This window comes from Phoenix dactylifera, chromosome 1 (genome assembly GCF_009389715.1).
Source record: "Phoenix dactylifera cultivar Barhee BC4 chromosome 1, palm_55x_up_171113_PBpolish2nd_filt_p, whole genome shotgun sequence".
Classification (NCBI taxonomy): Eukaryota; Viridiplantae; Streptophyta; class Magnoliopsida; order Arecales; family Arecaceae; genus Phoenix; species Phoenix dactylifera.
Window position 1 is genome coordinate 39,199,576 of NC_052392.1, and position 23,092 is coordinate 39,222,667.

At 37.8% G+C, this 23,092-nt stretch overlaps 2 protein-coding genes and 1 long non-coding RNA gene across 17 annotated transcripts in view; 2 read left to right on the forward strand and 1 right to left on the reverse strand.

The window, feature by feature from the left end:
• Window positions 1-2,800: 2,800 nt before the first annotated feature.
• LOC103706090 (E3 ubiquitin-protein ligase CHIP-like) lies at window positions 2,801-10,547 on the forward strand. The gene is made up of 8 exons (XM_008790086.3): window positions 2,801-3,133; window positions 3,459-3,526; window positions 3,623-3,686; window positions 7,463-7,534; window positions 9,430-9,563; window positions 9,686-9,833; window positions 9,921-10,031; window positions 10,122-10,547. Exons 1-8 carry the CDS (start codon window positions 3,008-3,010, stop codon window positions 10,245-10,247), a joined length of 849 nt encoding a protein of 282 aa, XP_008788308.2. The 5' UTR covers window positions 2,801-3,007; the 3' UTR covers window positions 10,248-10,547.
• Window positions 10,548-12,662: 2,115 nt separating this feature from the next.
• The window catches only part of LOC103706087 (uncharacterized protein YacP), a 17,523-nt gene continuing 7,093 nt past the window's right edge, over window positions 12,663-23,092 (forward strand). The window contains exons 1-7 of one of the 15 annotated variants that reach the window (XM_026804289.2): window positions 12,663-13,338; window positions 14,193-14,264; window positions 14,571-14,695; window positions 14,824-14,984; window positions 16,065-16,134; window positions 17,009-17,065; window positions 18,068-18,122. In XM_026804289.2, coding sequence (XP_026660090.2) covers window positions 13,246-13,338; window positions 14,193-14,264; window positions 14,571-14,695; window positions 14,824-14,984; window positions 16,065-16,134; window positions 17,009-17,065; window positions 18,068-18,122 — 633 coding nt within the window. In that variant the 5' untranslated portion in view covers window positions 12,663-13,245. The remainder of the gene's footprint in view (window positions 13,339-14,192; window positions 14,265-14,570; window positions 14,696-14,823; window positions 14,985-16,064; window positions 16,135-17,008; window positions 17,066-18,067; window positions 18,123-23,092) is intronic. The other 14 variants (XM_026804291.2, XR_001879387.3, XR_003385480.2 and 11 more) reach the window with 14 other exon arrangements.
• The window catches only part of LOC120113298, a 4,474-nt gene continuing 6 nt past the window's right edge, over window positions 18,625-23,092 (reverse strand). Inside the window, exons 1-2 of the long non-coding RNA XR_005515199.1 lie at window positions 21,247-23,092; window positions 18,625-21,115 (exon numbers count right to left, since the gene is read on the reverse strand). The exon at window positions 21,247-23,092 is cut by the window's right edge and continues 6 nt beyond it. This is a non-coding gene — a long non-coding RNA (uncharacterized LOC120113298). The remainder of the gene's footprint in view (window positions 21,116-21,246) is intronic.

The window sequence follows — 23,092 nt, forward strand, 5'->3', positions numbered from 1 at the left end:
ACATGCATTAATGCTCAAGTGAAACGCCTCCTGCATGTAACGTGACTCAGCAGATATCCACTGGCTGCGGGTCCTTGCACCTAAGTCGCATCAAACCCGAATTATGAGCCACCAAAGTACTACTATCTTGATGGAACGGAGCTAAGATTCCATCAGAGTGACTCAAATTTGAAACATGTGGGTGTCGATTAAATGTGGGGACCGAATGCCCCCACCTGATTTGTCCGATAGAGTCATCATCTGTTCTGTCAGTACTGAGGTGGCGCTGGATGACGTACTCACAAGTGGGGTAATCCATAGGTCGAAGAGAGTATGTGTAAAGGATGGCCATCCTGTCTACCCGCATCGATCATTTCCGGATGGAGGGGAGGCCCAGTGAAGGCTACTACGCGGGTAAGATTTTCCTCCTCCCCATCCTTCTATTTTTTAGCCCAAAAAAAAAAAACCCAAATTATGAGAGAGGCAAGGGTTGACTCTTGCCTGCACATTATTCTACGTTGACTTGTTTAATTTCTTCTGAGCTATAAGGCAAATGCAACAAACCAAGCCTACCTTTTTCTTGTTGCCTTCAACCCCTTGCCCGCTTTGCCTTTTTTTTTTATATATACGCTTTCCCATTTTTTATAAAAATATTTGCATAACTGGACTCAAGACATAATATTTAATTTTTCTTGAAAAAATCTAAAATCCCATCCTACCTTTTTTTAAAAATTTATTTTTTAAAAAAAATTTAGCATATGCAAAATACTAATAAATATAAAAGAAAGTATATAAAGCTAAACATTAAAAGTAAAATCTTCAAACATAATGGTGATGAAGAGAAGAGGAGGTGGAGGAGAGGGTGATGGTAAAGGAGGAGAAGACGACGTGAAGCGGTCTCTCTCTCTCTCTTCACGATGGATCCAGTTCGTGGGTCAAGCTATGACACTATTTACGGGCTAAGTTAGGTCAAGGCTTTAAAATATCAAGTTGAATCATGTTTTGGGTCAAGTTGGGTTGACATTATACATACTGCAAAAGTTTCTTGCGCATGATCTAAGCCACGTGTCCCTATAAAGGTTGGTTTACATTTATTTTACACAGGACATATTTTATTACTAAAGAGTATGATTTGAACTGCAACAAATATACAATCTTTACCTACAACAATGTATAACTATAATAAGTCGTTTTTAGATGATGTCAATTCATTGTTTATTTTTTCAGTTATTATAATAAATATTTTTGGACTTTGAGATGTATGACTTCATGGGTCGTTGTCGACATTGTGCTATCTTTAAAACCTTACGCTACTTGCCGTGTCAACTGGAGACCTTATTTGGCTCATGAGGTATGTCATGCGGTCCTCAGGCACCATTGAGTGAGGCATTGTTGTTGTCTATTTGGCTTATCATAGTTGGCTGGATAGGAACGACAAAGTCATCAAGGACTGAAGGGCACCCTTGAGGGCCGTTGTGGAGACGGTTGTTCGGCAGGCGGTGGAGGTTACTGAGGCTTCCATGGCAATTTCATTTGGGATAGCTAGGGACATTTAGGATACCTTTTTCGCTACTACAACGTCCATGTATTTCTTATTTCTAGAAAGCTCCCATCCTCTAGCCATCTCAAGGTGAATTTCGACGGCAGCGTGCCTACTGGTGGAGACAGAGTCGAAGTGGCGTTTGTGATTAGGGACCAAGATTCTAGATTGATCGCTGTGGGGGGCGTCAATTCTTCAAGGTGTCAGTGTTTGGGGCGGAGCTCAGGGCAGCGTGGGAGGGACTCTCCTATGCAAGATGAGTGCTAGAGGTGGGCCAAATGGCTAAGTACCCTCTACTATGCGACATTTAGCGGTTGTTGAGGGAGTGTTGTGCCTTCCAGATTGTGCACATGTTTTGTAAGACGAACAAAGCTACTAACTGGATCCCTTCTTTTGCTGCCTACCATTCTAGAAAGATTCTTTGGACTAGGCATACCTCTACTCATCTGCCACTATGTTGTTTTCTTTTTAGTGATTCAGCTGGCTGTGCTCATGTGAAATTAGTGTGAGCAACCGATGTACCAAAAAATAAAAAAACTTGAGTGGAACAAATTTGGTTAATACATATTACGCTCTTTCCCATGTCCATATTCCCTTTTTCCTCTATGTCCAAGGCCTTTGGTGCCAATACATTAATTTGCTCCAACCCAAAGTGAAGTTATTTTTAGCTTCGCTCGAGTTCAAAAATATGATTTGTTTTTTTGAATATTAATTGAAATTTTGATCACTCAATTCTCAAAACCTAAACAGACTTAAACCAATCCCAATCTAGTGTAACATATATTCCAACTTTCGCATTGAATATAAGAACGTAGTTCCGTCATTACAACATAATTACATAACATGTTCATGGTATAATTAGATGATTAATTTATGTACCATTTCTTCATTTTTTTTCTAAGTTTTATTTTTCTATAAATTTATGGTACGATAAACGAACGTAACAAAATAAGTGGACTTTTCTTTAATTTTTTATTCCCCCCCGGTCTCAAGTGGAATACCCGTTGGCTTGTCCTCGTCCGCTGTCCGTAAATAATCGCTGCCGCACTAGAAAAAAAAAATCCAAATCAGATCCCTATTGTTTTCATTAATTACAAAACCTTGGAGAGAAAATAAATGCAAAGAGGGAGAAGTTACAAATATAAAGAATGGACGAGGTTCTCGTTGTTATAAAATAGATAATTGTCGTCTAGTCCTCCGCGAAATGAAGCGGTCTAACATTTCACACTTTCGTCCCTAACCTTCTCTCTATTAGTTTATAAATCATTACCATCCGCTTCGCTTTCTGCAGGAGGCCTCGGAAGTTTCTACATCGTGGAGGAAAAAGAGGGGCGGGTTCGAAATCCAAACGAGAGCATACAAGGACAACGATCCGTTCTTGTTCCCTTCGATTAGAGAGAGAAAGAAGGGAAGAGAGAGAGAGAGAGAGAGAGAGAGAGAGAGAGAGAGAGAGAGAGAGAGAGGTGAGAGAGAGGAGCGGCGTAGAGGATGGCGGCGATGGCTCCGCTGCCGGTGCCGGCGAGCGTCGTAAAGCAGGCGGAGCAACTGAAGCAAGACGGGAACAGCTACTTCAAGAAGGAACGCCTGGGGGCCGCCATCGACGCCTACACCGAGGTAGCCATTCCAAATTCCATTTATTTGGAGGCGAAAAACGAATTCGTTTACCTTATAGATTCTTTTTTGTTTTAATCCATTTCTTGCATCCGGTTTTGTTCTTTTGATTCCGTTCTCGTGGTTCTTGAAGCCAATATCGGCTGTTTGATCAAGTTTCTTGGCAAAATTACGGATTTTTCTCCCTCAAAACCATTTTTTCTTGATCAAAAGAAGAAACTTCTTGAAACCAAAGTCTGAAGTTCATGTCTTGGCATTGTTCTCCTCCTCTAATTGGCTTCTTTGCGGTGATCGTTATGCATATTTGTTGGATGAATTGGGTTTTCAGGCAATTACGTTGTGCCCGAATGTGGCGATTTATTGGACGAACCGAGCCTTGTGCTATCGGAAGCGGAAGTATGTATAAGCCATCGTTTTCACTTCTTGTTCTTTCTTGATTTGTTGGGATTGGTTGTCTCAATGGATGATGGGCTGTTGTACTTGTCGAGTTAGTGAATGGAACAAAGTCGAAGAGGATTGTAGGAGGGCAATTCAGCTCGACAGCAATTCTGTGAAGGTAAGCTTGCATCTTTAGTTTCCTCCTTCATATGCTCTCTTTCTTTGCAATGTTTTTCCTGTTGTTTGATATCTGCTGTTGAAATTCGAGCTTATGTACACGTTAATGTGCGGAAGGATATGACATTTTTGACAATTTCTGGTTATCATTAATTGTTTTTTTGGATTCCCTATTGATTTATGTCCATCTGATTACTTTTCATGTAATTTCTTGCTTTTCTTGAATCTGTATTTGTTTGATCTATTGTCGCTTGAACTCTGAGCAGGGCAATTGTAGGGCAATGTGGTCAAAGATTTTAGGTATGAGTTCTCTAAAAATGGATTTTTGGTCTTATCAGGCCTTTTGGCCAACTAACTATGATCCTATTACTAATTGGCAGTTTCTGCAGTGTATATATCATCTCATGGTAATTTAGTCTAGCTTTTGCCTTTGATCGCTGCTGATCATGTTAATGTGGCAGGCTAAGGCTTTTCCATTCAGGATGTCTCTGATTTCTTACTTTTCTAAGCTGGCTGCTGTGTTGTTTTGAGAAATTATGCCCATATTCCACATATGAACATGCCTTAATATGCTTATTAATGAGACATGCCGAGTGTCCCATCCACCATACACGGATGATTCACTAGATGCACATAGACAGGATTGGTTTTCTCTTGCAACGTATTCCATTGTGGTGGTTGTGTCATAGATTTTCGAATTCTAAAGCAATATCAGTCCAGTTAAGGAAACTAAATGAACTAGGGCCATGTTCTCACTTTAGTGAATCATTGATGTGTTTAGCGTTGGGGATAGGTGGAGAAATAAAAAAGTAGGATAAAGAAATAATGAGGGATGATCAGGGAAAGATTTACTGATTAAATTTCTTTTTTCATGAGAGTGATTTCCCATGGTAGATGTGTACAAGCTCGAGGAAATCCTATCTCTGGGATACAATGCCTTGCATGCTTGAAATCTCCAAGGGCTTCTCTCCAGGGACTTTGCTGACAAAAAAACTCAATATAGAAGAAGATGACTTGATTCTTGATTTCGAGAGGGAGAGAGAAGGTTTGATGTTGTAATGCAGCCGTTCACCTCCCTTAAAAAGAAAAGTGTAGCTCTTCATTTTTCATCTTTGTTTACAAATAAGAAGAACATTGTAAATGTAAGCCTTTTCCCAACTTCTGTGCACCCGAATGACATGTCACTTGGCCAAATCAAAATGTCAATCCGAACCTGCTTCAAGATTTAAACTGCTGAAGACCATTTGGCAGTATAGCTTGACCCCTTTGTCACTTGTTTTGGAGCTTGGGTTGGAAAAAGGGAGAGCCTCCCAGATAGGCAAAGCTGTGCCACCTCTCTCCATACCATCTCATGTGAAACTAATACAAAACTTTTACCATGGAAGCAAAACCAAAACCATGTGAAAACATCTTTGCTTTATTATCTTATTGTTATGAGGTAATAACTCCAGAATGAAAACATCTAGTGAATCTGCTTTATTTGTTGCTTGTTGGCATTTCATTGTGATTGCATGCATGGAATAATAGTCGGAGTTTCTTGATTTAGTCAAAACAACTACATGTTTTTATTAAAGGGAGTCATTCTTATCGAGTTTCATGAAGAGAGCCAGATAAGGATTTTGTTGTGTAGAACAAACATGATTTTAGTTGGTTTCACACTACCTCTACTAATGGCTGAAACTTGAGGAGTAGGTGTTGGAGTCAAATTGTGCTTGGCATCATTTGCGTGACCAACATTTTGAGTGCACCATATGCAAGGTACACATGTATGGACTCTTTGTCTGCAGAAGCTTGCATAGTAAAAAGGTGAATAAAAATGCATGATGGACAGCATATGGCTGCAATATATGTACAACTAAGCTAACTGGTTAAAATGCAGAGGTCCAAGAGGAAATTAATGAACTCTTGCTTTATAGAAGTCAGAAATTATGAGCGCTAATATGACTTTGAGAAGCTTGTTGGCAGAATATATTTTTACAAGTAAAGCTCATGAGTCCGCCAAAGAAAAAGGAGGCTTCAACCACATTGGATGCTTAAAGGTTGAAGATGTAAGAAAATTTGGATAGGTTACTGTTATGAAAGTTTTGGATGAGGATTTGCCTATATAGCAAAGTAAAAGGGCAGCTTAGTGTACATTGCTCCTCCCATTGTGCAGTTTGGGGAGGGACAGAGGTGAGCAGCCTCTTCATCCGTGTGTGGTGAGGTTTCTTTTCGTATTTTGAATCTGTGACATTTAGATTACAATGGAGCAACCTTACTATTGCGCCATACAAAATTCATCGTACCGGTCGGTATCGTATCATACTCGTACCATACCGATGCGCCGTCTCGTACTGTTTCGACTTCGGTATGCCTTGCCATCCCATATCGTATCGACATTTAGTATGCCTCGCCATCTCGTACCCTACCCATACAGACATTGTAATAGGATAGTACTAGTACATGTTCCGTCACCAAGACGGCGAACCTTGGCGCCAAGGCTCACCTTCTTGCTTATAGAGTATGATGGAGAAATCACATGTAGTATGGTTGGCATTGGAAGAAGCTTTAACAATCTATTTACTAGGATTTGAGGTCTCTAGCAAGGATTGTGTGTGGGAATCTTTAGGACCATATGAAATGTGGGTAGAAGTATGGGGACTATGGGAGATATTGCTTCATTATAGAGAAACCAAACAAAGCGTACATTGTTCATTTGGATTATGGGCATAAGCAGTTGATTTTTTAAGACCTCTGGAAATAAGCAGTTGATCTGTAAATGAGTAAGTGCTATCTGACCTTGAAAAGTTGTTTTCAGTAGTGCTCTTGCATTTTCTGAATTCTCAGTAAGCAGCACTATGCTGCTTGAGCATTATAACTTTGGTTCTCTTATATGTTCTACTATTGGGAGTTGCAAATAATCCTGTTCCTAGTTATGTTTTTACTGTTTAGAATTTTGTGATATTTGTTTCCTAAGGTTAGTGACCTTTTTTATGATTCTATTGAAGCAGTAACATTGTACTGGAAAACATTGCTAGATGTCTCAATTGTTTGTTGGCTTTTGCTTAGATGCATTCTGTATTATGGTTCTATTGTGCCCTGATATGTTGCAGCTTACCAAAAATATCATTTTCATGTATATGTATGTTTGTATGTATGTTATGCTGCTTGTGCATTAAACTCTGGTTCTCTTATATGTTCTACTATTGGGAGTTGCAAATAATCCTGTTCCTAGTTATATTTTTACTGTTTAGAATTTTGTGATAACTGTTTCCTAGGGTAATGACCTTTTTATGATTCGATTGAAGCAGTAACACTGTACTGGAAAACATTGCTAGATGCCTCAATTATTTATTGGCTTTTGCCTAGATGCATGCTGTATTATGGTTCTATTGTACCCTTATACATTGCAGCTTACCAAAAATATCGTTCTCATGTAACCTGTATGTTAATAGAATTCTTTTTACAGTAATTGTGGCATGCATCTATCTATTTAATATGGTATTTGTCATTTCCATGACTTAATGGATTTCTTTCATGGCATGGGGATTTCTTCACAGGCACATTATATGTTGGGGCTTGCATGCTATATTATGGTCCTATTGTACCCTGATACATTGCAGCTTTCCAAAAATATCATTCTCAATTTCTCATGTTTCTGTGTATGTGTGTGTATGTATGTATGTAACCTGTATGTTTATAGAATTCTTTTTACAGTAATTGTGGCGTGCATTTATCCAGTTAATATGGTATTTGTCATTTCCATGACTGAGTGGATTTCTTTCATGGCATCCACAGGCACACTATATGTTGGGGCTTGCATTGCTACAGAAACATGATTATTCTGGGGGAATCAAGGAATTGGAGAAGGTTAGTTATTCTATCTAATACTACGGGCATCTAAAATACATGAGGATGACAATGCATTGCCTTATGTTTGGTTAAACAGCTATTATCTTGCAATACAAATTCTGTTAACCAACTGAAAGCAAAAAATACCAATCAATTTGTCTACTAAAATCATTTCCATGCAGCAAACCCAGGGAGCTTAAAGATAGACTTCATACTTGATACTTATCGTGAGCAAGTTACACTTCTGTGGAGTTGCCACAGAAACATGTAACTTAAAAAAAATTGCACAATGTAGAAGTCATGGGGCACAAATTCTATGAATATATAATAAATAAAGCGGTTGAAAAGCAAAGTTAAATCTACTTACTATAGGATCTTTATGTAAGTTGCTTTGCATTGCGGAACATATGGCTTATTCTGTCAGAACAGAATATATATATATATATATATATATATATATATATATATATATATATTGATATTGGGTTGATATTATTCCTACTAGCATCGGGCATGTGCGATGCATGTGAATGGGAATGGATGGTTGTGTTAAAACTTTATTAAGAATGCACTACTTTTGGCTGGTGCACTTTCCTTGTTTTTCTCTCATAGAGATAGTGAGAACCAAAATAAGAGGGGTGTATGTATTAATTTTAGGATCACTGATAAACATGTTGGAAGTGGAGATGGTTGAACATCCAGTCCAACATCTATGCAGGAGGGAGTTTGCTTTATATCAGGTCTCATGCAGCAAAATAACATCAACTGGTGTATTTTGCCAGGTGAATGCGCAGGCAGCAGGAACCAATTTAATTATTGATAAGTATAATCTGAACTGTATATATAATATGAAAATAAAAGGGTTAAAAGTTGATCAATTGATATAAAAAATCACATCTGACTTGGTGAATCTAAGTAATTTTAATTTTACCAACCAAACTACTGCTTGCCTTGTTTAGTCATTGTATGACATTTGATCTTAACCCACTCTTGACTCTAATATTCAACAACCTGAAAACCCCCCAACCAGATTTCATCTTGCATGTTTGATACAGTTTTAATTGTATCTTTTCATATGGTTTCTGTCCTTTGAGCCTATAAGAATTGCCAAATCATGAAAATGGATTGATTTGGCTGAGACTTCTCCAATTTCTTGGTTCAGCTGGTGTTTTATTCGCAACTTTGTAATTAATATTAATATTTCAAATGTTGTTTTACTGTATCGTGATCTTGTATCATAAAGTACTGATGAATGCCATTTGAAGGTGGTCTTTATCACTCGACAGTTCTGGTTGATATCATTAAGCAATGTCAGAGTTGCAAATGAGATATCATGGTTCTGCAAGACCCAGAATCTATTGCACCTGACCTCCCCAAGGTACCACCGGAATGAGTTATTAGTTGCTTGCCTCCTGTATTCATTCACGCAGACACGCTCCTCCTTCCCCACTTTCCCTAGGGAGAAAAAAGGTTCCACTTTCTCCATGATGACTACCAAGGTTTTGCTATGATCTGGCCAGCTTAGATAAGTGATGTGATGCCTTGTGATAATGGTGAAACTGAAACTGCTAGTAAAACTGATTAAGTGACATAGAAATTTGCATGCAGAAATGCAGGTAGCTCTGATCCTTTGAAGGTCAACAGCTATAGAACTCAAGGGTCACGCTCGTCACCACTGTGAAATCCTTGCCTTAATTCTCTGCTTTTTCATTAGCAACAGAGTCTTCTGATTACCAATCTTGTTCTGCCTGTCATACATATAATGTTTAACGAGCTTTATCTTTCTTCTTGTTTTAGCAAGTCATGCAGATTTTTGTTAATATTCACATCTATCTGTTTAATCATTTTAAGCACCGCCTGGGTGTTTTTGTTAATTGCTTATGACTAAAGTCTGTAGAACTTATATGAGATAGGCTTTGGAACTTGGGAGAGGTGCTAACCCAGCAAGCTACATGGTCGAGGAGATTTGGCAGGTTCTTGCCAGAGCAAAGTACATGGAATGGGAAGATTCATCTAGCAAGCGGGCACCTAGGCTGCAGAATTTGAGGTATGTATATTTTTTTTTATAAGTTGCTGGAAAAGGTCCATATATTGATCTCTTTTACTGAATAATTAAAGAATGCAAGCATTTGCATCTATTAGACATGACAAACCTGTACTGTATTTCAGGGAAGTATGTGAAAAAGCATTTTTAAATTATTATTCTATCGATGCATCTGAAGCTGAAGATGGCCCCAAAGAAAATGACCATTCCCAGCAGTTGGAATGCCTCCACGAGGTGTTTAACAAAGCTGCACAGGCTGATACACCATCAGAAGTGAGCCAACTTCTAATTTTACTTAAGATGATGTTTTTTCCCCTTTCCTTTCTACCGATAACAGTTGTCGTAATCATTGATATTCAGGTGCCTGACCACTTGTGTTGTAAAATTACGCTTGATATCTTTCGTGACCCTGTGATTACTCCAAGTGGCATTACTTATGAAAGGGCAGTGCTTCTTGATCATCTTCAGAGGGTGATTCCTAGTCTCTTCCAATACTCAAGCTTCTTGCTTGTTTCTTTATGCCTATGTTTTAAGTTCTGACATATAATTTCTCAAATTTAGGTGGGCAGGTTCGATCCTGTCACAAGGGAGCCACTTGATCCACACCAACTGGTACCAAACCTTGCTATCAAGGAAGCTGTTCAAGCATTCCTCAGTGAGCATGCTTGGGCATACAAGATATCCTAAATGTTCTGATTCCTGTACCCTATAATCAAGGAGGTTACATGGCTCTAGTTGCGTGCAGGTACAACCATTAAGTGGGAAGGATTTTATGTTGTATTCATGTTGTTACATTTTCTTCAATGTTTCTCAGTCTTTTCACCAACTTGTGAGAAAACTTTGTTGAGCGTACATGTACAGATGGCCGATTTTATGCTTTGCAGTACAGTCTGATAGTGCTTGATGTAAAACCCATCCTTTTGGGTACCATTTATACAGATGGATAGAAAGCTTTGGATTGGCAATGAGCATATATAGTTTTGGGCATCTTTCTGTTTTTATTCACCATGAACTTTGCAAAGCCACTAACACTCAAAAGTTTGCACCAGTACTGCCGTTTCCTATGGTACTTGCATTTGTTCTCCTTTGTCCTGGATCATTACATACCAATGGTGGTGATGAATGGAACTGATATGCTGTTGAGGAAATTAGGCCGAAGGAACATAAAACAGACAAGCCACTGTAAACCCTCAGATGATAAAATGCATATAAGTAGAAAGGGGCCTCTTGGGAAGCATGAGTCAAATTGCTGGGAAACAATCATTGTTGTTAAATTGGTGAAGAACAGTAACTTTTGCGCCCATTTTGGTGTATTGCCTGGTGAACAGATGGTAGGAACTCATCCTTGTACCATGGAAGCCTCATGAGTTTGGTCTGATGATAACAGGATTTGTTGATGCTCTAGTAAAAGAAGAAATCTTTTCTTTTATTGGTGAGGTTCCTCTACACCCAGCAGGCATCTTGTATGCCTCCATGTGCCAAGTGCTAAAAGACTGCATTGCATTATTTACTCCTTGAAGTGCAAGAGAAGAATTTCTAGTCCCATGTCTTCAGAAATACTTTATTTTGCTAAGCCAACTTCAGAATTCCATTCAAATGTCAAATGGCAGTTGTAAATTAGCAAGTTTCTTTGAGAAAATCTCCAGGTTTGCGAATTCATTTTTGTTAATTTATGTCCAAGGGAAACCAAGGAAGCTCCTATGAAAGGATTAGTGCTTAATCCTTTGATTAGATATGGATGGATGGGATCATATCTAGTATGGAATTCATGAGTCAAGCAAAAAACCGGATTAGAAGGGGTTTATCCATCGAAGACAAATGTCAGGCATGTGCAATGTATGTGAGGGAAAGCATCCATGGCTCAAAAGGTGTAGACTATTGATGTGGGACTTACTAATGGTCTTTGTTTTTATTCATGGTTCTTCTTATCTGATTTTACAGGATAGCATCTCTTTTTGGCCAAATACTGTGATTTATCTTTTTAATCTTCCTGGAAGCTTGCAGAATGGAGCAGTCCATTTAACATCAAAATGAAGTGCATTCCCAATGCCTCTCATGCTGCTGCTTCACCCAAAACAAGAAAGACAGAGAAAAAAAAAAAATAAACGATTGTAGTTGTAGTCTATCACTTACTTAAAGGGAACAAAGGTCTTTTGGAAACGCATCTTGGTTGGCAAAGCCACCCTTATGTTCTAGTGGGGCCTTGAAAATGTTGCATGCCATCAATGTCCCCTACCTAAGTCACTATCTGAGAAAATTAAAGATACTAGCTACCCTGGTAAAGGTTTTTTTTTGGGGGGTCGTTTAGTTTGCGGGAAATGTTTTTCCTTCTAGGAATATGATTTCTAAGAAGTAGATTCTTAGGAAAAGAATGTCTGAGAAAGTACTTTTGGTATGTTTGGTTGATCATGAAAAAGTGACAGATTTTCAGAGTGCTTATGTTTGGTTGACCATTCACTTTTCTGAGAAAGTTATGTGTAATTCCTATTATACCCTTAATAAAAATTAGGTCTTTGATACATATTTAGTGCTAAAGGGCTTTTTTGGAAAAAAAATAAAAATAGAGTGATTCCTGGTTTATGGGAAAGTAACTTTTCTATGTTTTTCATGAAAATTTATAAAATGTGGGAATCATATTTCCATGGGAATACAACTTTTCCATCTCTCTCATTTGAAAACTCCAACCAAACAAGAGGCATCTCATTACTTTTCCGTTGACCATACTTTTCCTCCTTTTCTACGAACCAAACGATTTATGTAAGGGTATGTTTGAAAAATCTAGCTGAAATTAAACTGAATTTAGAGATATTGAAGGAGGCCCCGATAGATGCGGACATAAAATGCTATTTTCTTGCATCAATGTTTTTTACCTAAGTCACTAGCTGGGAAAATTAAAGGTACCAGCTATCCTAGTAAAGATTATATATATAGAGTTTGTTTGAGAAATCTAGCAGAACTAAATTGAATTTTCTATAAAAATTAAGTCAGTTGATATGTCCAACTAATATTTTTCAAAAAGGCCATCATAACCTTACCATAAATTTTCTCTGTTGGCTTGTAGGAAGAAGAAAAAGTCATGATTTTTTTTTTCTCCTATAAGATTTAGACGGATATGAGCCTATCTAATTTAATAGAAAATCTAGCTTAATCCCTCCGAATTTTTGATACAAGTTCTAAAAAGGGTTTAGAGGCATTGAAGGAGGAGTATCAACTATCGAGTTGATCAATGTGAGCGGGATTTAGAGGTATTGAAGGATACCTACCAACTATCGAGTGGCCCAAAATGATTCTATGTAACACATATATTAAAAAGAAGTTCTGGAAAAAAGAAAAAAAGAAAAGAGATGAGTGCTTCCTTGTCACTCGTGCATGGGTGACGGTGATGCCGCTGCTTCCTCTGAACACAAAAAACTATCCATTTATATTCGGGATATCATGTGGTGTTGGATTCCCGTCGCATGCAGACGCCGGCATACTGTTTTCTCTAAATCTCTCTCTTTTTTTCTATGGAAAAATTAGGTTCTACTGCTTTCTCTGAATCTCATCGCCGCATCCATCAGAAAGAGAGGAAAAGCTGTAAGCCGTCGCGGTAACCGACGCTGGGAAAATAAAGAATTAGGAGGCAAGCGAGACGAGCAGCGATTGCCGTTAGAGATGGATCGATGAGAGGGGTGGAGACGCGTCCATGAGAACCGCCTTCGCCTCTCCCTCGATCCCCTCTTCTTCTTCTTCTTCTCCCGTCGTCATGGTCAGAAGCAAGAAGTCCGAGCCCCAAAAGGTTTCTCTTTTAATCTCTTGTTTTTTGACTTCTCGGAATTTATCCCAGAAGATGTCAAAGTTCCTTTTTTTTGCCTGAAAAAACGCTTAGTATATGGTGAATTCCTGATGTGTTAACTTGAAAGAGGATAGCATGAGTTTAGTTATCAAATATGGGCTTGAATTGTCTCCGAATGAGTAGAATTCGGGCAAATTTCGCCCCCGTTATACCTATCGACATGACTGAACTGGTTCTGGATTCTAATGTAATCTGGAAATGGGCTAAATTTCACGCTTGGAGTTGGTGCTGGTGGTTGGGAACTTGGGACAACTCCAATCTGCCCTTATTCATTGAGTCTGTCTAAAATTACAGCTTGCCCTTCCTCATATCGCCCATACATTTTTGTAACCGTTCGCCTAGAAGAGATATCTTCATGTCTTTAAATTATTTTGTGTCCATGATAACCAAACCTCCAGTTATTTTAATAGTTTCAAGTTTTGCAATTGCATATGCTAGTGTGCTGCTATGGAGGCATGCCCTTGCGACCCTTTCGCAGAAAAGCAAAGTGAAATTTAGATGTCACACAGAATCTGTCAACATGCACCTTTGTCCAAAAGAAACTCATGTAATCTCTAATTAGTATGGCTTGAGTATTTACTTGAATTACTGATGCATTGACTGAATATCGAGATTCCAGTGCTGTACTATTAATGTTCTGGGGCACTACTATTGTTGTTCATAGCTTATGATGTCAAAAGAGTTCTCTTCAGATTATTTTTGTTAGAGATTGCCTTGTGAGATAGTAGATGATGTTTTTTTTTTTTGGTTAAATTTTTTTTCACATTACATCAAAATCTGGCACTCCATGCTTACAGGGTCCAGATCAAGTTCCTCCAAGGATTACATCAAATGTCAAGCAGAATTTGCAGTTTCTAAGGTTGTGGAGGGTAAGCATTTTAACTGTCACATTTCTTCTGTACAATCCAATTGGAGGGGCATCTCACAGCAGTGATGGTCTCCAACCTCTCCTTTTGGTGTGGATATCCTTAGTGCATTGTTGTTTTTTGACACCATCCATAAACGGGTTATTCATGGGTGGGCTAGGCATCTTTAACCATTGGCTTCTAGGATAGGTTCCATCAATTTTCTTTGTCAGTTGAAATTCCTTCTTGATTGGAGTCAAAGGTTAGCTTGTTTAGATTAATTTCACCATAAATGAATTTTCTTTTCACATCCCTTGTGCTGGATTGCAGGAGTTTCAAAAGCAGAAATCTAATACGCCTAAGCCTGCTACTAGTTACCGCAAAAAGAAGGCTGTGAAAGAAGTGCTTCCAGAAGATACAGATTTCTATAAAGACCCGACTACTAACCTTTATTAGTCAGCACTTAATTTTCTCATTTAATTTTCTATTTGTTTATATCGAATTCATCGGTGCTTTCTGATGAATATGCTACAAAGTAATTGCTGAAGAGTTTGGATTCTAAGGTTTATCGGTTTTTGTCTAGTACAAACCAGGGCTTGGATACTGCCATTCCAGTTCTGCTTGTTGATGGGTACAATGTCTGTGGCTATTGGGCAAAGTTAAAGAAGCATTTCATGAAGGGAAGGCTTGATATTGCTCGCCAAAAACTGATTGATGAGTTGATAGCATTCAGTGTACTGAAAGGTTTATCCTACTGTTATCTTTGAGTATTTGGTATCGTCTCTTCTTTGTTGTTCAGGCCGTTCTTTGTTACACACTATCCTAGTGCTTGCCCCTTGCTTGATTTGCAGGCGATAAGATTCTCTTCCATCACCTGCAAAAGAAACCTAGCTATTCCTGCTTTGGCTATCTGAAATTATAAACATGTAAAAGAAGCTGGTCTAGTTGTCCTTAACCCTCTAGGTCATATAACCCTATGGATTTTTCCAAAAACACCAGTTGAGTGAGCTTATCTTTGAACCCTTTTAGCTGAGCACCAATCTTGCAAACTAATGGAGAAAATTTCACCAATGGGAACCAAGGTCCATGAGTCAAATCTAGATCTCCACATATCATGGTTGTGCTTCAATGGCCTCTAGCTTTGTTTAACACACATGCTTGTCTGTGTGTCCTTACATGCACAGAGAGAGAGAGAGAGAGAGAGAGAGAGAGAGAGAGAGAGAGAGAGAGAGATCTAACTATTTGTATCAATTATGTGAGCTTAGTTAGATTCTTTTATACTTAGCAGCTACTGTTGGTCCACTGCAGCAATTTTAGGGGTTGACTAACTTATTCTAAATAGCCGCTACTGCCAGTTTCATATCTTGGTTTATAGTTTTATTTGGTTGGGTCTAATCATTAGTATGTGGGTTAGGCTCTGGGTATGAGATTAGAGCCTGAATTTGGCCTAAGCTTGGTTTATGATTCGCAGTATGTTCTTGGTTTAGGCTTATCTATATTAAACCATGCTTGATCTGCTGACATCACTTGATTTTGTGTCCCTTAAAATATGTTTAATATGGTGGCAAATGGAAACTTTAGAAATGTACATGCATTTCTTGTTTTCTCAATCAACTCTATGTTATCTAGACCAGCACTTAATGCTAAGCATAATGGATTGCAGCAATCCAAATTCAAGAGGATAAAACCTTATTATTTATTCATATACTATAATACCGTTGGCCATGAATTATTAGGATAAATTTCCAAGCTTTGCAAACATTTTTCAAATATTTACATGTGTATACTTTGCCAATTTATGCTGTTGCTTTTGCAAGCTTACAGAGGTAAAGGTTGTGGTGGTATTTGATGCTATGATGTCTGGACTCCGAAGTCACAAGGAAAGTTTTGCTGGGTATGGCTATTCCTTTCATCGATCATTAACATTTTACCTTTTTTTGAGAACTAGGATAGGAGAAATTTTGGCCGAAATCAGGGTGAGGGCAGGACTCGAACCAAGGTCCCTAGAACCAACCCCCCAAAGACTTACCAATTTCTCTACTTGACACCCTCCATTACCATTTTACTATTATCCTATCAATTTTTTCTTTGTAATTTTAGAACCAAGCTGTAGGGTGGATGTTGTTATAAAATATTACCAATCTTTTTGTAGCTTTAATTAATTTTTCCTTATTTAATTGTCATTATACATATTGAAGCTGTCTTACTATATTTAGCCTCATGGTCTAATGAAATTGTGAATTTGCTACAATACTTGCTGAACGTCTCAGAACATCATGTATAGAATGATGGAGGATTTGTATGGCCACCATATCATAGTCGGGATAAGGCCTTTTGGTTATACTTGTTAAAAATAACTGATTTAGCACTTAACTGGAAATATGGGACTTAAAACACAATAGCTATGCTAGGCGTGCAAAGATGTTAAGCTAGTTTTGTTAGAAATTCATCACATACCTGTGACACATCTAGTGGGACACTTGAAACTAGGATAAGGTCTTCTAAGTGCGAAACTCCAAGTCACGATGCTAGATGCCAACGTTTCAAGCCGACAACATCTTGGTTTCACATTTTGGGTTGCGGTCTCTGTATTGTTTTTGGTGTCCACAAATGGTGGAACTTAAAAGGTTCTTAAAAAATCACTGTCCATTTTATGTTACCAAATTTATGATGTGTAGTTTTATTTTAGGATGTTATAAACTTATGTCTATTCACGATAGAATGCTTCTTGTGAGGCTGATATTTGAGTACCTTAATTATAATGGCAGATTCCTCCATCAAGTGCCTGTATTCTCTCCTTTTTCTGTCAAGAGGCTCTCTACATGGTTACGTGAGTTTAAACCCTGTAATCAAAGAAGTAACCCTATATGTGAATTGACCTATAGACTTAATGGTGGTGTCTGCACTTGCCAAATTTTCTTCTTGGCTAACTAGTTTAGCTGTAAGCACTGATTGTTGGAGGGTAGACTTTAGGTTGACAAGGAACTGGCCTATCAAATCCCACCTTCATCATTTTCTTCTGTTTTTCTGAGTACTGGTTGTTTTGGAGGTGAGTTGGGGTTTAGCTACTGGAGGAGGGCTACCTTCTTAAGCATGATATACATTAAGCTTAAGTTTTTGGGTCAAGTGGTTAATTGTTATAGCATCAGAAAGTTTGATGCAGGTCATGGATTCAATTTCCCTCCACATTAATTATTTATTTAACTCATCTGATTCTATTTGACTCGTCTCACTTGTTGTCTTGACTCATTTAAATGTCAGTGTGAATAGTCTAGGTCACATGTGAGGAGGGGCTAAGGCTGACATGTATTGTTGACCAACTCCAAATAGCTTAAGCTTCCGGGTTCAAGAGGTTACTTAGCCTCTCATTATGTAGCCTACAATTGTCATAAAATGTTTTATTAAGAAAGTGACTTTATGTTTGGAGTTATCCTTATAACCCTTGCAAATTGTCCACTTAATCTATAATTGTGAGCTCTCAAAGATCACATAAGGTTTATTTCATGGGTTGAATACATCACAATGCATATAATATGCATATGCCACAATAATGCGGCTGCTATGTTGATTTCAACTTTAGAATTATACAGGTCTGAAGTGACAACTTATAATGCATAAGAGATGTAAAACCAAAAGTAGTTCGACTCATTGAAAAGTAAGAATAGGCCCATAGCTCCACCTTGCTTGCGTTTCCAGCTATTGGTGTAATTTCACGAAGTGGAAATTAAACATTCGTAGACAATTTCCATCTTTATCTGCTCGATGGTGGTTATTCTTGTTGCCAAAATTGTGTTTTTAAGTTTTTTTCTTGTTTTTTAATGGGACAGGATTGATGTAATTTTCTCGTGTGACACGTGTGCGGATACTTGGATTGAAAAGGAGGTATTTAACTGTTCCCAATATAAAGTAAAATCTGAGCACTTTTTTTTTGTATTGCCTGCAAGTTAGGTTGATGCTAGTAGGCATGGCACATAACAACTATGATTTCAGCTTCTTTCATGATTGGATAATACACGGCACAAGGAAATACTACTACATGCATACATTTTTCTCTCATCAATGCTACATCGAGTAACAATTTGTGTTACATTCTTTCTAATTCCACCATGCCTACATTGAGATGTATATCTTGATTCATATATCAAAGGCACAATACGGGTCTTAGATACGAACGAGGGTATTTTTATCGATGTTGCCTACAGCATATGTAAAATGTTGTGCCCCAAATCAAGAAATTAGAGTGTGACTAGTAGGTTGCAACTAAAGTTGTTTTCTCCACCTTCAACAATTAACTTGCAAATTATTTACATTCATGTATTTGACTTATTATTGTACCTCTTTATTTTACATAAAAAATACAGGTCTAATGATATCTGAGTATTGGATGGGAACAAAGGTCCATGCTTTACCTTTTTAGAATAATATATGAACTTTTACTTATCATGATCACTTAAACAATATAGGATATGTGTCATACATCGGTTGTAGAGTCCGAAAAGAGTCCATGAGTACCCCAGGGAAATTATCCAAGTGGTTAGAGAAAGGTCCGCAATCTTGATACTAGGTATCATGCTGGTATGTTGCTGGTTCGGTACAGTATGGTTGGTATCATACGGTTTCAGACCCTTTTTTCTCACTTTTGTCATGACACTGCTTGAAATCATGCAAAATGGGTTGGTACTGTATGGTATTCATCTTAATTTGGAGCGGTACCAAGTAGTATGTAGGGATGTCAACAACGCAAATTTAATGCGATTAGTGAAAAAAACCGAACTGAATCCAAAATCCACCATTGCTCCTCGAAACCGAACCAAAGCCAGACAATTTTTGAAGTAAAATATCATAACCACCACAAAAAATGGCAATATCAAAACTAAAATCGAAAAACAAAACATCTTTTAGTTTTTGTAGTCATTTCAAAATTTTCACATATAAATAACCAAATTAAAGGCATCGTCCATAATTTTCATAATATAATTTATTACCAACTCAAGTAATAAATATATCCAAAACTAATAATACCACCATCAAACAAACTCAATAATCCAAAAATAATAATACAACCATCCAACAAACATAATAGTCTAAGTTAAAAACAAGTCCAACTACATAAAGAAAATATAATGATAAATTTTTCAATGCGAAAAATTTTTGGTGAACAATCCAATCCTTCATTTTGCCTTCACTAATCCACGAATATATTATGCCTCAAAGAAGAAAAAAAATACAAGAAAAACAGGCTCATCTAATAAGATAATTTATAATATAATTGAGAACCATTTATTCAAAGACTGCAATTTTATTAATACCAAAAAATGTTCTATAGATTATCTTATTGACCTAAAAGTCATCTTCACTACTATTTCATAGAGTTCCTAACTTGGATTTACACTAAATACAAAAGGTAACAAGGGCATTAATTATCAGGTATGTCTGGTTTTGGGTTTGGTGTCGAGTCGGATTTGGGTTGGAAAATTCACCAAAATCGGAACCGAAACCAAAACCGAAATTCAATGATTTTTTATTTTTAAAACCATCGTTGAAACCATCCTTAATTAATTTCGGTTAAAATAGCTCTGTTTAGTTTGGCGACGGGTAAAATATTTGGGTATTTGTTTCCATTGACATCAATAGCAGTATATGATAATTTTGCTCGATTTAGGCTCGTATGGACTAGTATCGTACTGTATTATACCGTACTAGTACCTTCAAGGTTTGCCGTATCGATTGATACTGATGCGTATTGACCGTATTGTATCAATACCAAATCGGTATGCAATACGGAGGGTGTATCAATACTTGATATGCTGAATTGACCTGCATACCGGATGTACCGATACCATAATAGGATGCTACCCGTACGGGGTCTGGTACCGAAATGGCGAACCTTGGGTATCTTAATGGTACGGTACGATACGATCAATATGGGTTGGTATGATAGACCTTAGGTCAATGTATTTACTATAGGAAGGATTGGTGCTTCCTAAGTACTTGGATGTTCATAGTTATATATGAGGTTGGACATCGTACATATAAGGTTGTTGAGGTGTACGGTGACTACATAGAGTTCCTCCTCCACCAAGGTGGTGACCTGACGCTGATACTTGGGTGTGCTATCATGTTGACTATTCTTGAAAATCATTGTCAAGAGTTGAGGTGTGAACTAGACTATATAGCTTGCAAGTGGTCCTTTGACCAGAAGAGTAGGACAATTTACTGAATTCTGGTTGTTAGTAAATTTGCGGCTAAACTCATGTATCGACAGTGATGTCTTGGACTATGTCCTTGATAGAGAGCACAATGATTTACTGGAGTTGGATGTGAGAGAGGGTTTAGCTATCCTACATAGATACCATTATATGGCCTAGTGTCCATATTATCATATGGCACAATGTCCAAATTATCATATAGCATAGTATCCATATTAGAATAGAGATATGGTCAAATATGTAAGACCTAGGATCCAAACAGTTACTTAAGTTTTGAAAATAATTGTTTTGACAAAATAATTATTATAAGTAAAGTTAAGTATTTTTGAAAGGTTTGGTGCGAAAAGATTTTACTCAGTGGTATATATATATATATATATATATATATACACACACACACACATACATGATCCGTAGTTCTAATGGGCCTTGATATAGTATGACTAAGTTTTGACAATGTATGAGCTTTCAATGGTCATACAAGGACACTAAAATGATAAGGAGTTGAATTGCAACATAAAGCTTGTGCAGGGACAAGGAGACCAACTAGTTTCATCTTAACTCACCAGGAGCCTGGTAATGCAGTATGGGCTCCCTATCCTTATGCTAGATCAAGCTGCTACAGTGTGACTATCCTATAGAGGTAGGTTATTGGTGAGCAGGAACCTAATTTCTATTACCAGGAGCCTTAACTCACCAGGAGCCTGGTAATGCAGTATGGGCTCCCTATCCTTATGCTAGATCAAGCTGCTACAGTGTGACTATCCTATAGAGGTAGGTTATTGGTGAGCAGGAACCTAATTTCTATTACCATTGTAACACGTCTAGCATGTGCCATCTATCTTAAGGTTAATTGGAATAAGATTCTAATTAGTTATTCTCTCTGTAAATAATCTTTAATTGAATCAAGAAAGGTTTGGATTTGATTGGAGGATTATTTGAGCTCTAATCTGGCTGAACAAATTGTCTAACTATGGGTTTAGGCTAAGTCAGGTCAAGAAGGACTAGATTGAGCCTTGACCTGGGGCAACTTGGATGGGTTCAAGTAGCGGGCGGCCACCCATGTGGGGCTGCCCCTCCTTTTCCCTCTCTAATGTGCTTTATGATGGTGCACTCCCTATGGGAGTGCGACATCATATGGGAGGAGGCACCCAAGGCTGCTCCCTCTTTTCTCCTATTTGAGTCCAATGCATACTCTAAGGGGCCTGAGTTGAGGAGAAACCCTGGCACCTCCCTCTATATAATCCTAGATGAGGCACCCTAGGGTTGTGGGTGGTGGCGCCTAGGAGAAAACTTGGTGTGAGGAAAAATAAAGAGAGAGTGTAACGACAGAGAGCTTCTTCTCCAAGAAAAGAGAGGAAGAGAGAAGGAGGTTTGTTCTTAAGCAATAGAACAAGGTCTTGTTGCAGAGCTTCCCCTTAGCCTGCAGTTGTTGAAGGCCTTGGCCTTGGAAGATAGAGCAAGTGGATTGAAGCGGCTTCTCGAAGGGTTGTGTGCATTCGCGGCCCTCAATCTCTTCCAAGAGGATAACTCCAGAATCACCATTGTGGGAAAGTATAAATATTCTAAAACTTATATGCATGCTTTTTACATGGAAATATCATAAATAAAGATTCTAATATTCCAATGCAAGTCTTTGATGTGCATCTACATATCCATCATTACCAACAGCTAAATTGAAATAAAAAAATCTATGGTACAATATCCCAAGGCCACAAAGTATTTCATCCAAAGGATGTAGATTCAATCTAAGCCAGAGTTGTATTAGAGCCGGTTTGGGAGTTGGTAGTAATAGGGACCCAAAAAAATGTGAATTTTATCAGGAAATTTACTGTCAGAACTTTGTTGGATTTGATTCGAGAAGAGATTATTTCAGTTCCTAACGAGCACAAGCTTCTTCTCTTGATATCCTTCTTGATGGTGTGATGCTATCAAGGCCTTGACAGTGGGCTTGGTGTAATGTCAAGTTCAAGTTCATGAAGGTGTTTAGTGCTCCTTAACTATTTCCCAGCCTTGGCTCCCTTTACCTTTACAATTGTCTTTAGTTCTATTTTTGCCTACCTTGTTCAATATCAGTAATCATGCCTCATTCAACTTCATCTAATTATCCAAAAAACTGTTTCTCCTCTGGTCTTTTTTTTTTTTTTAAATAAACTTCCTCACTTTTCTTCCTTCTAACCTTTTTCATCATTTAGATTTCAACAGCCAGAAAAATCTGCTTATGGATCCATCTTGCTTTATAATCTTGCTTTTGCAATTGTACTTGCTTTGTAATGCTTCCAACCTACCTATAGAATAAAGCTATGGTTTCCCATTATATTTGGCAAGTTTGGTTGTACGCCTATTATGTCAGCAAACTACAGAAGCACTTTCATGAAATATATCTTATTGAAATTGCATAATCCTGTTATTACTGTGGTTTATATGTCTAAAACATTTATGACTAATAAGCTCATTGTGGTTTGTTTGTGGTCCTGATGCATGTGCTTTAATTTGCTCTTTGTTGCTTTCTTTTGTCTTCTGCTTAAGTCATACAAATTGGTTTTTCTAGCATACATTGTTGATCTATGTTATGTCATATAAAGATCCTGTATATGGTTATATTCTTCTCGTCTTGTTGATGGTTGGTTGCAACTTGTTGAT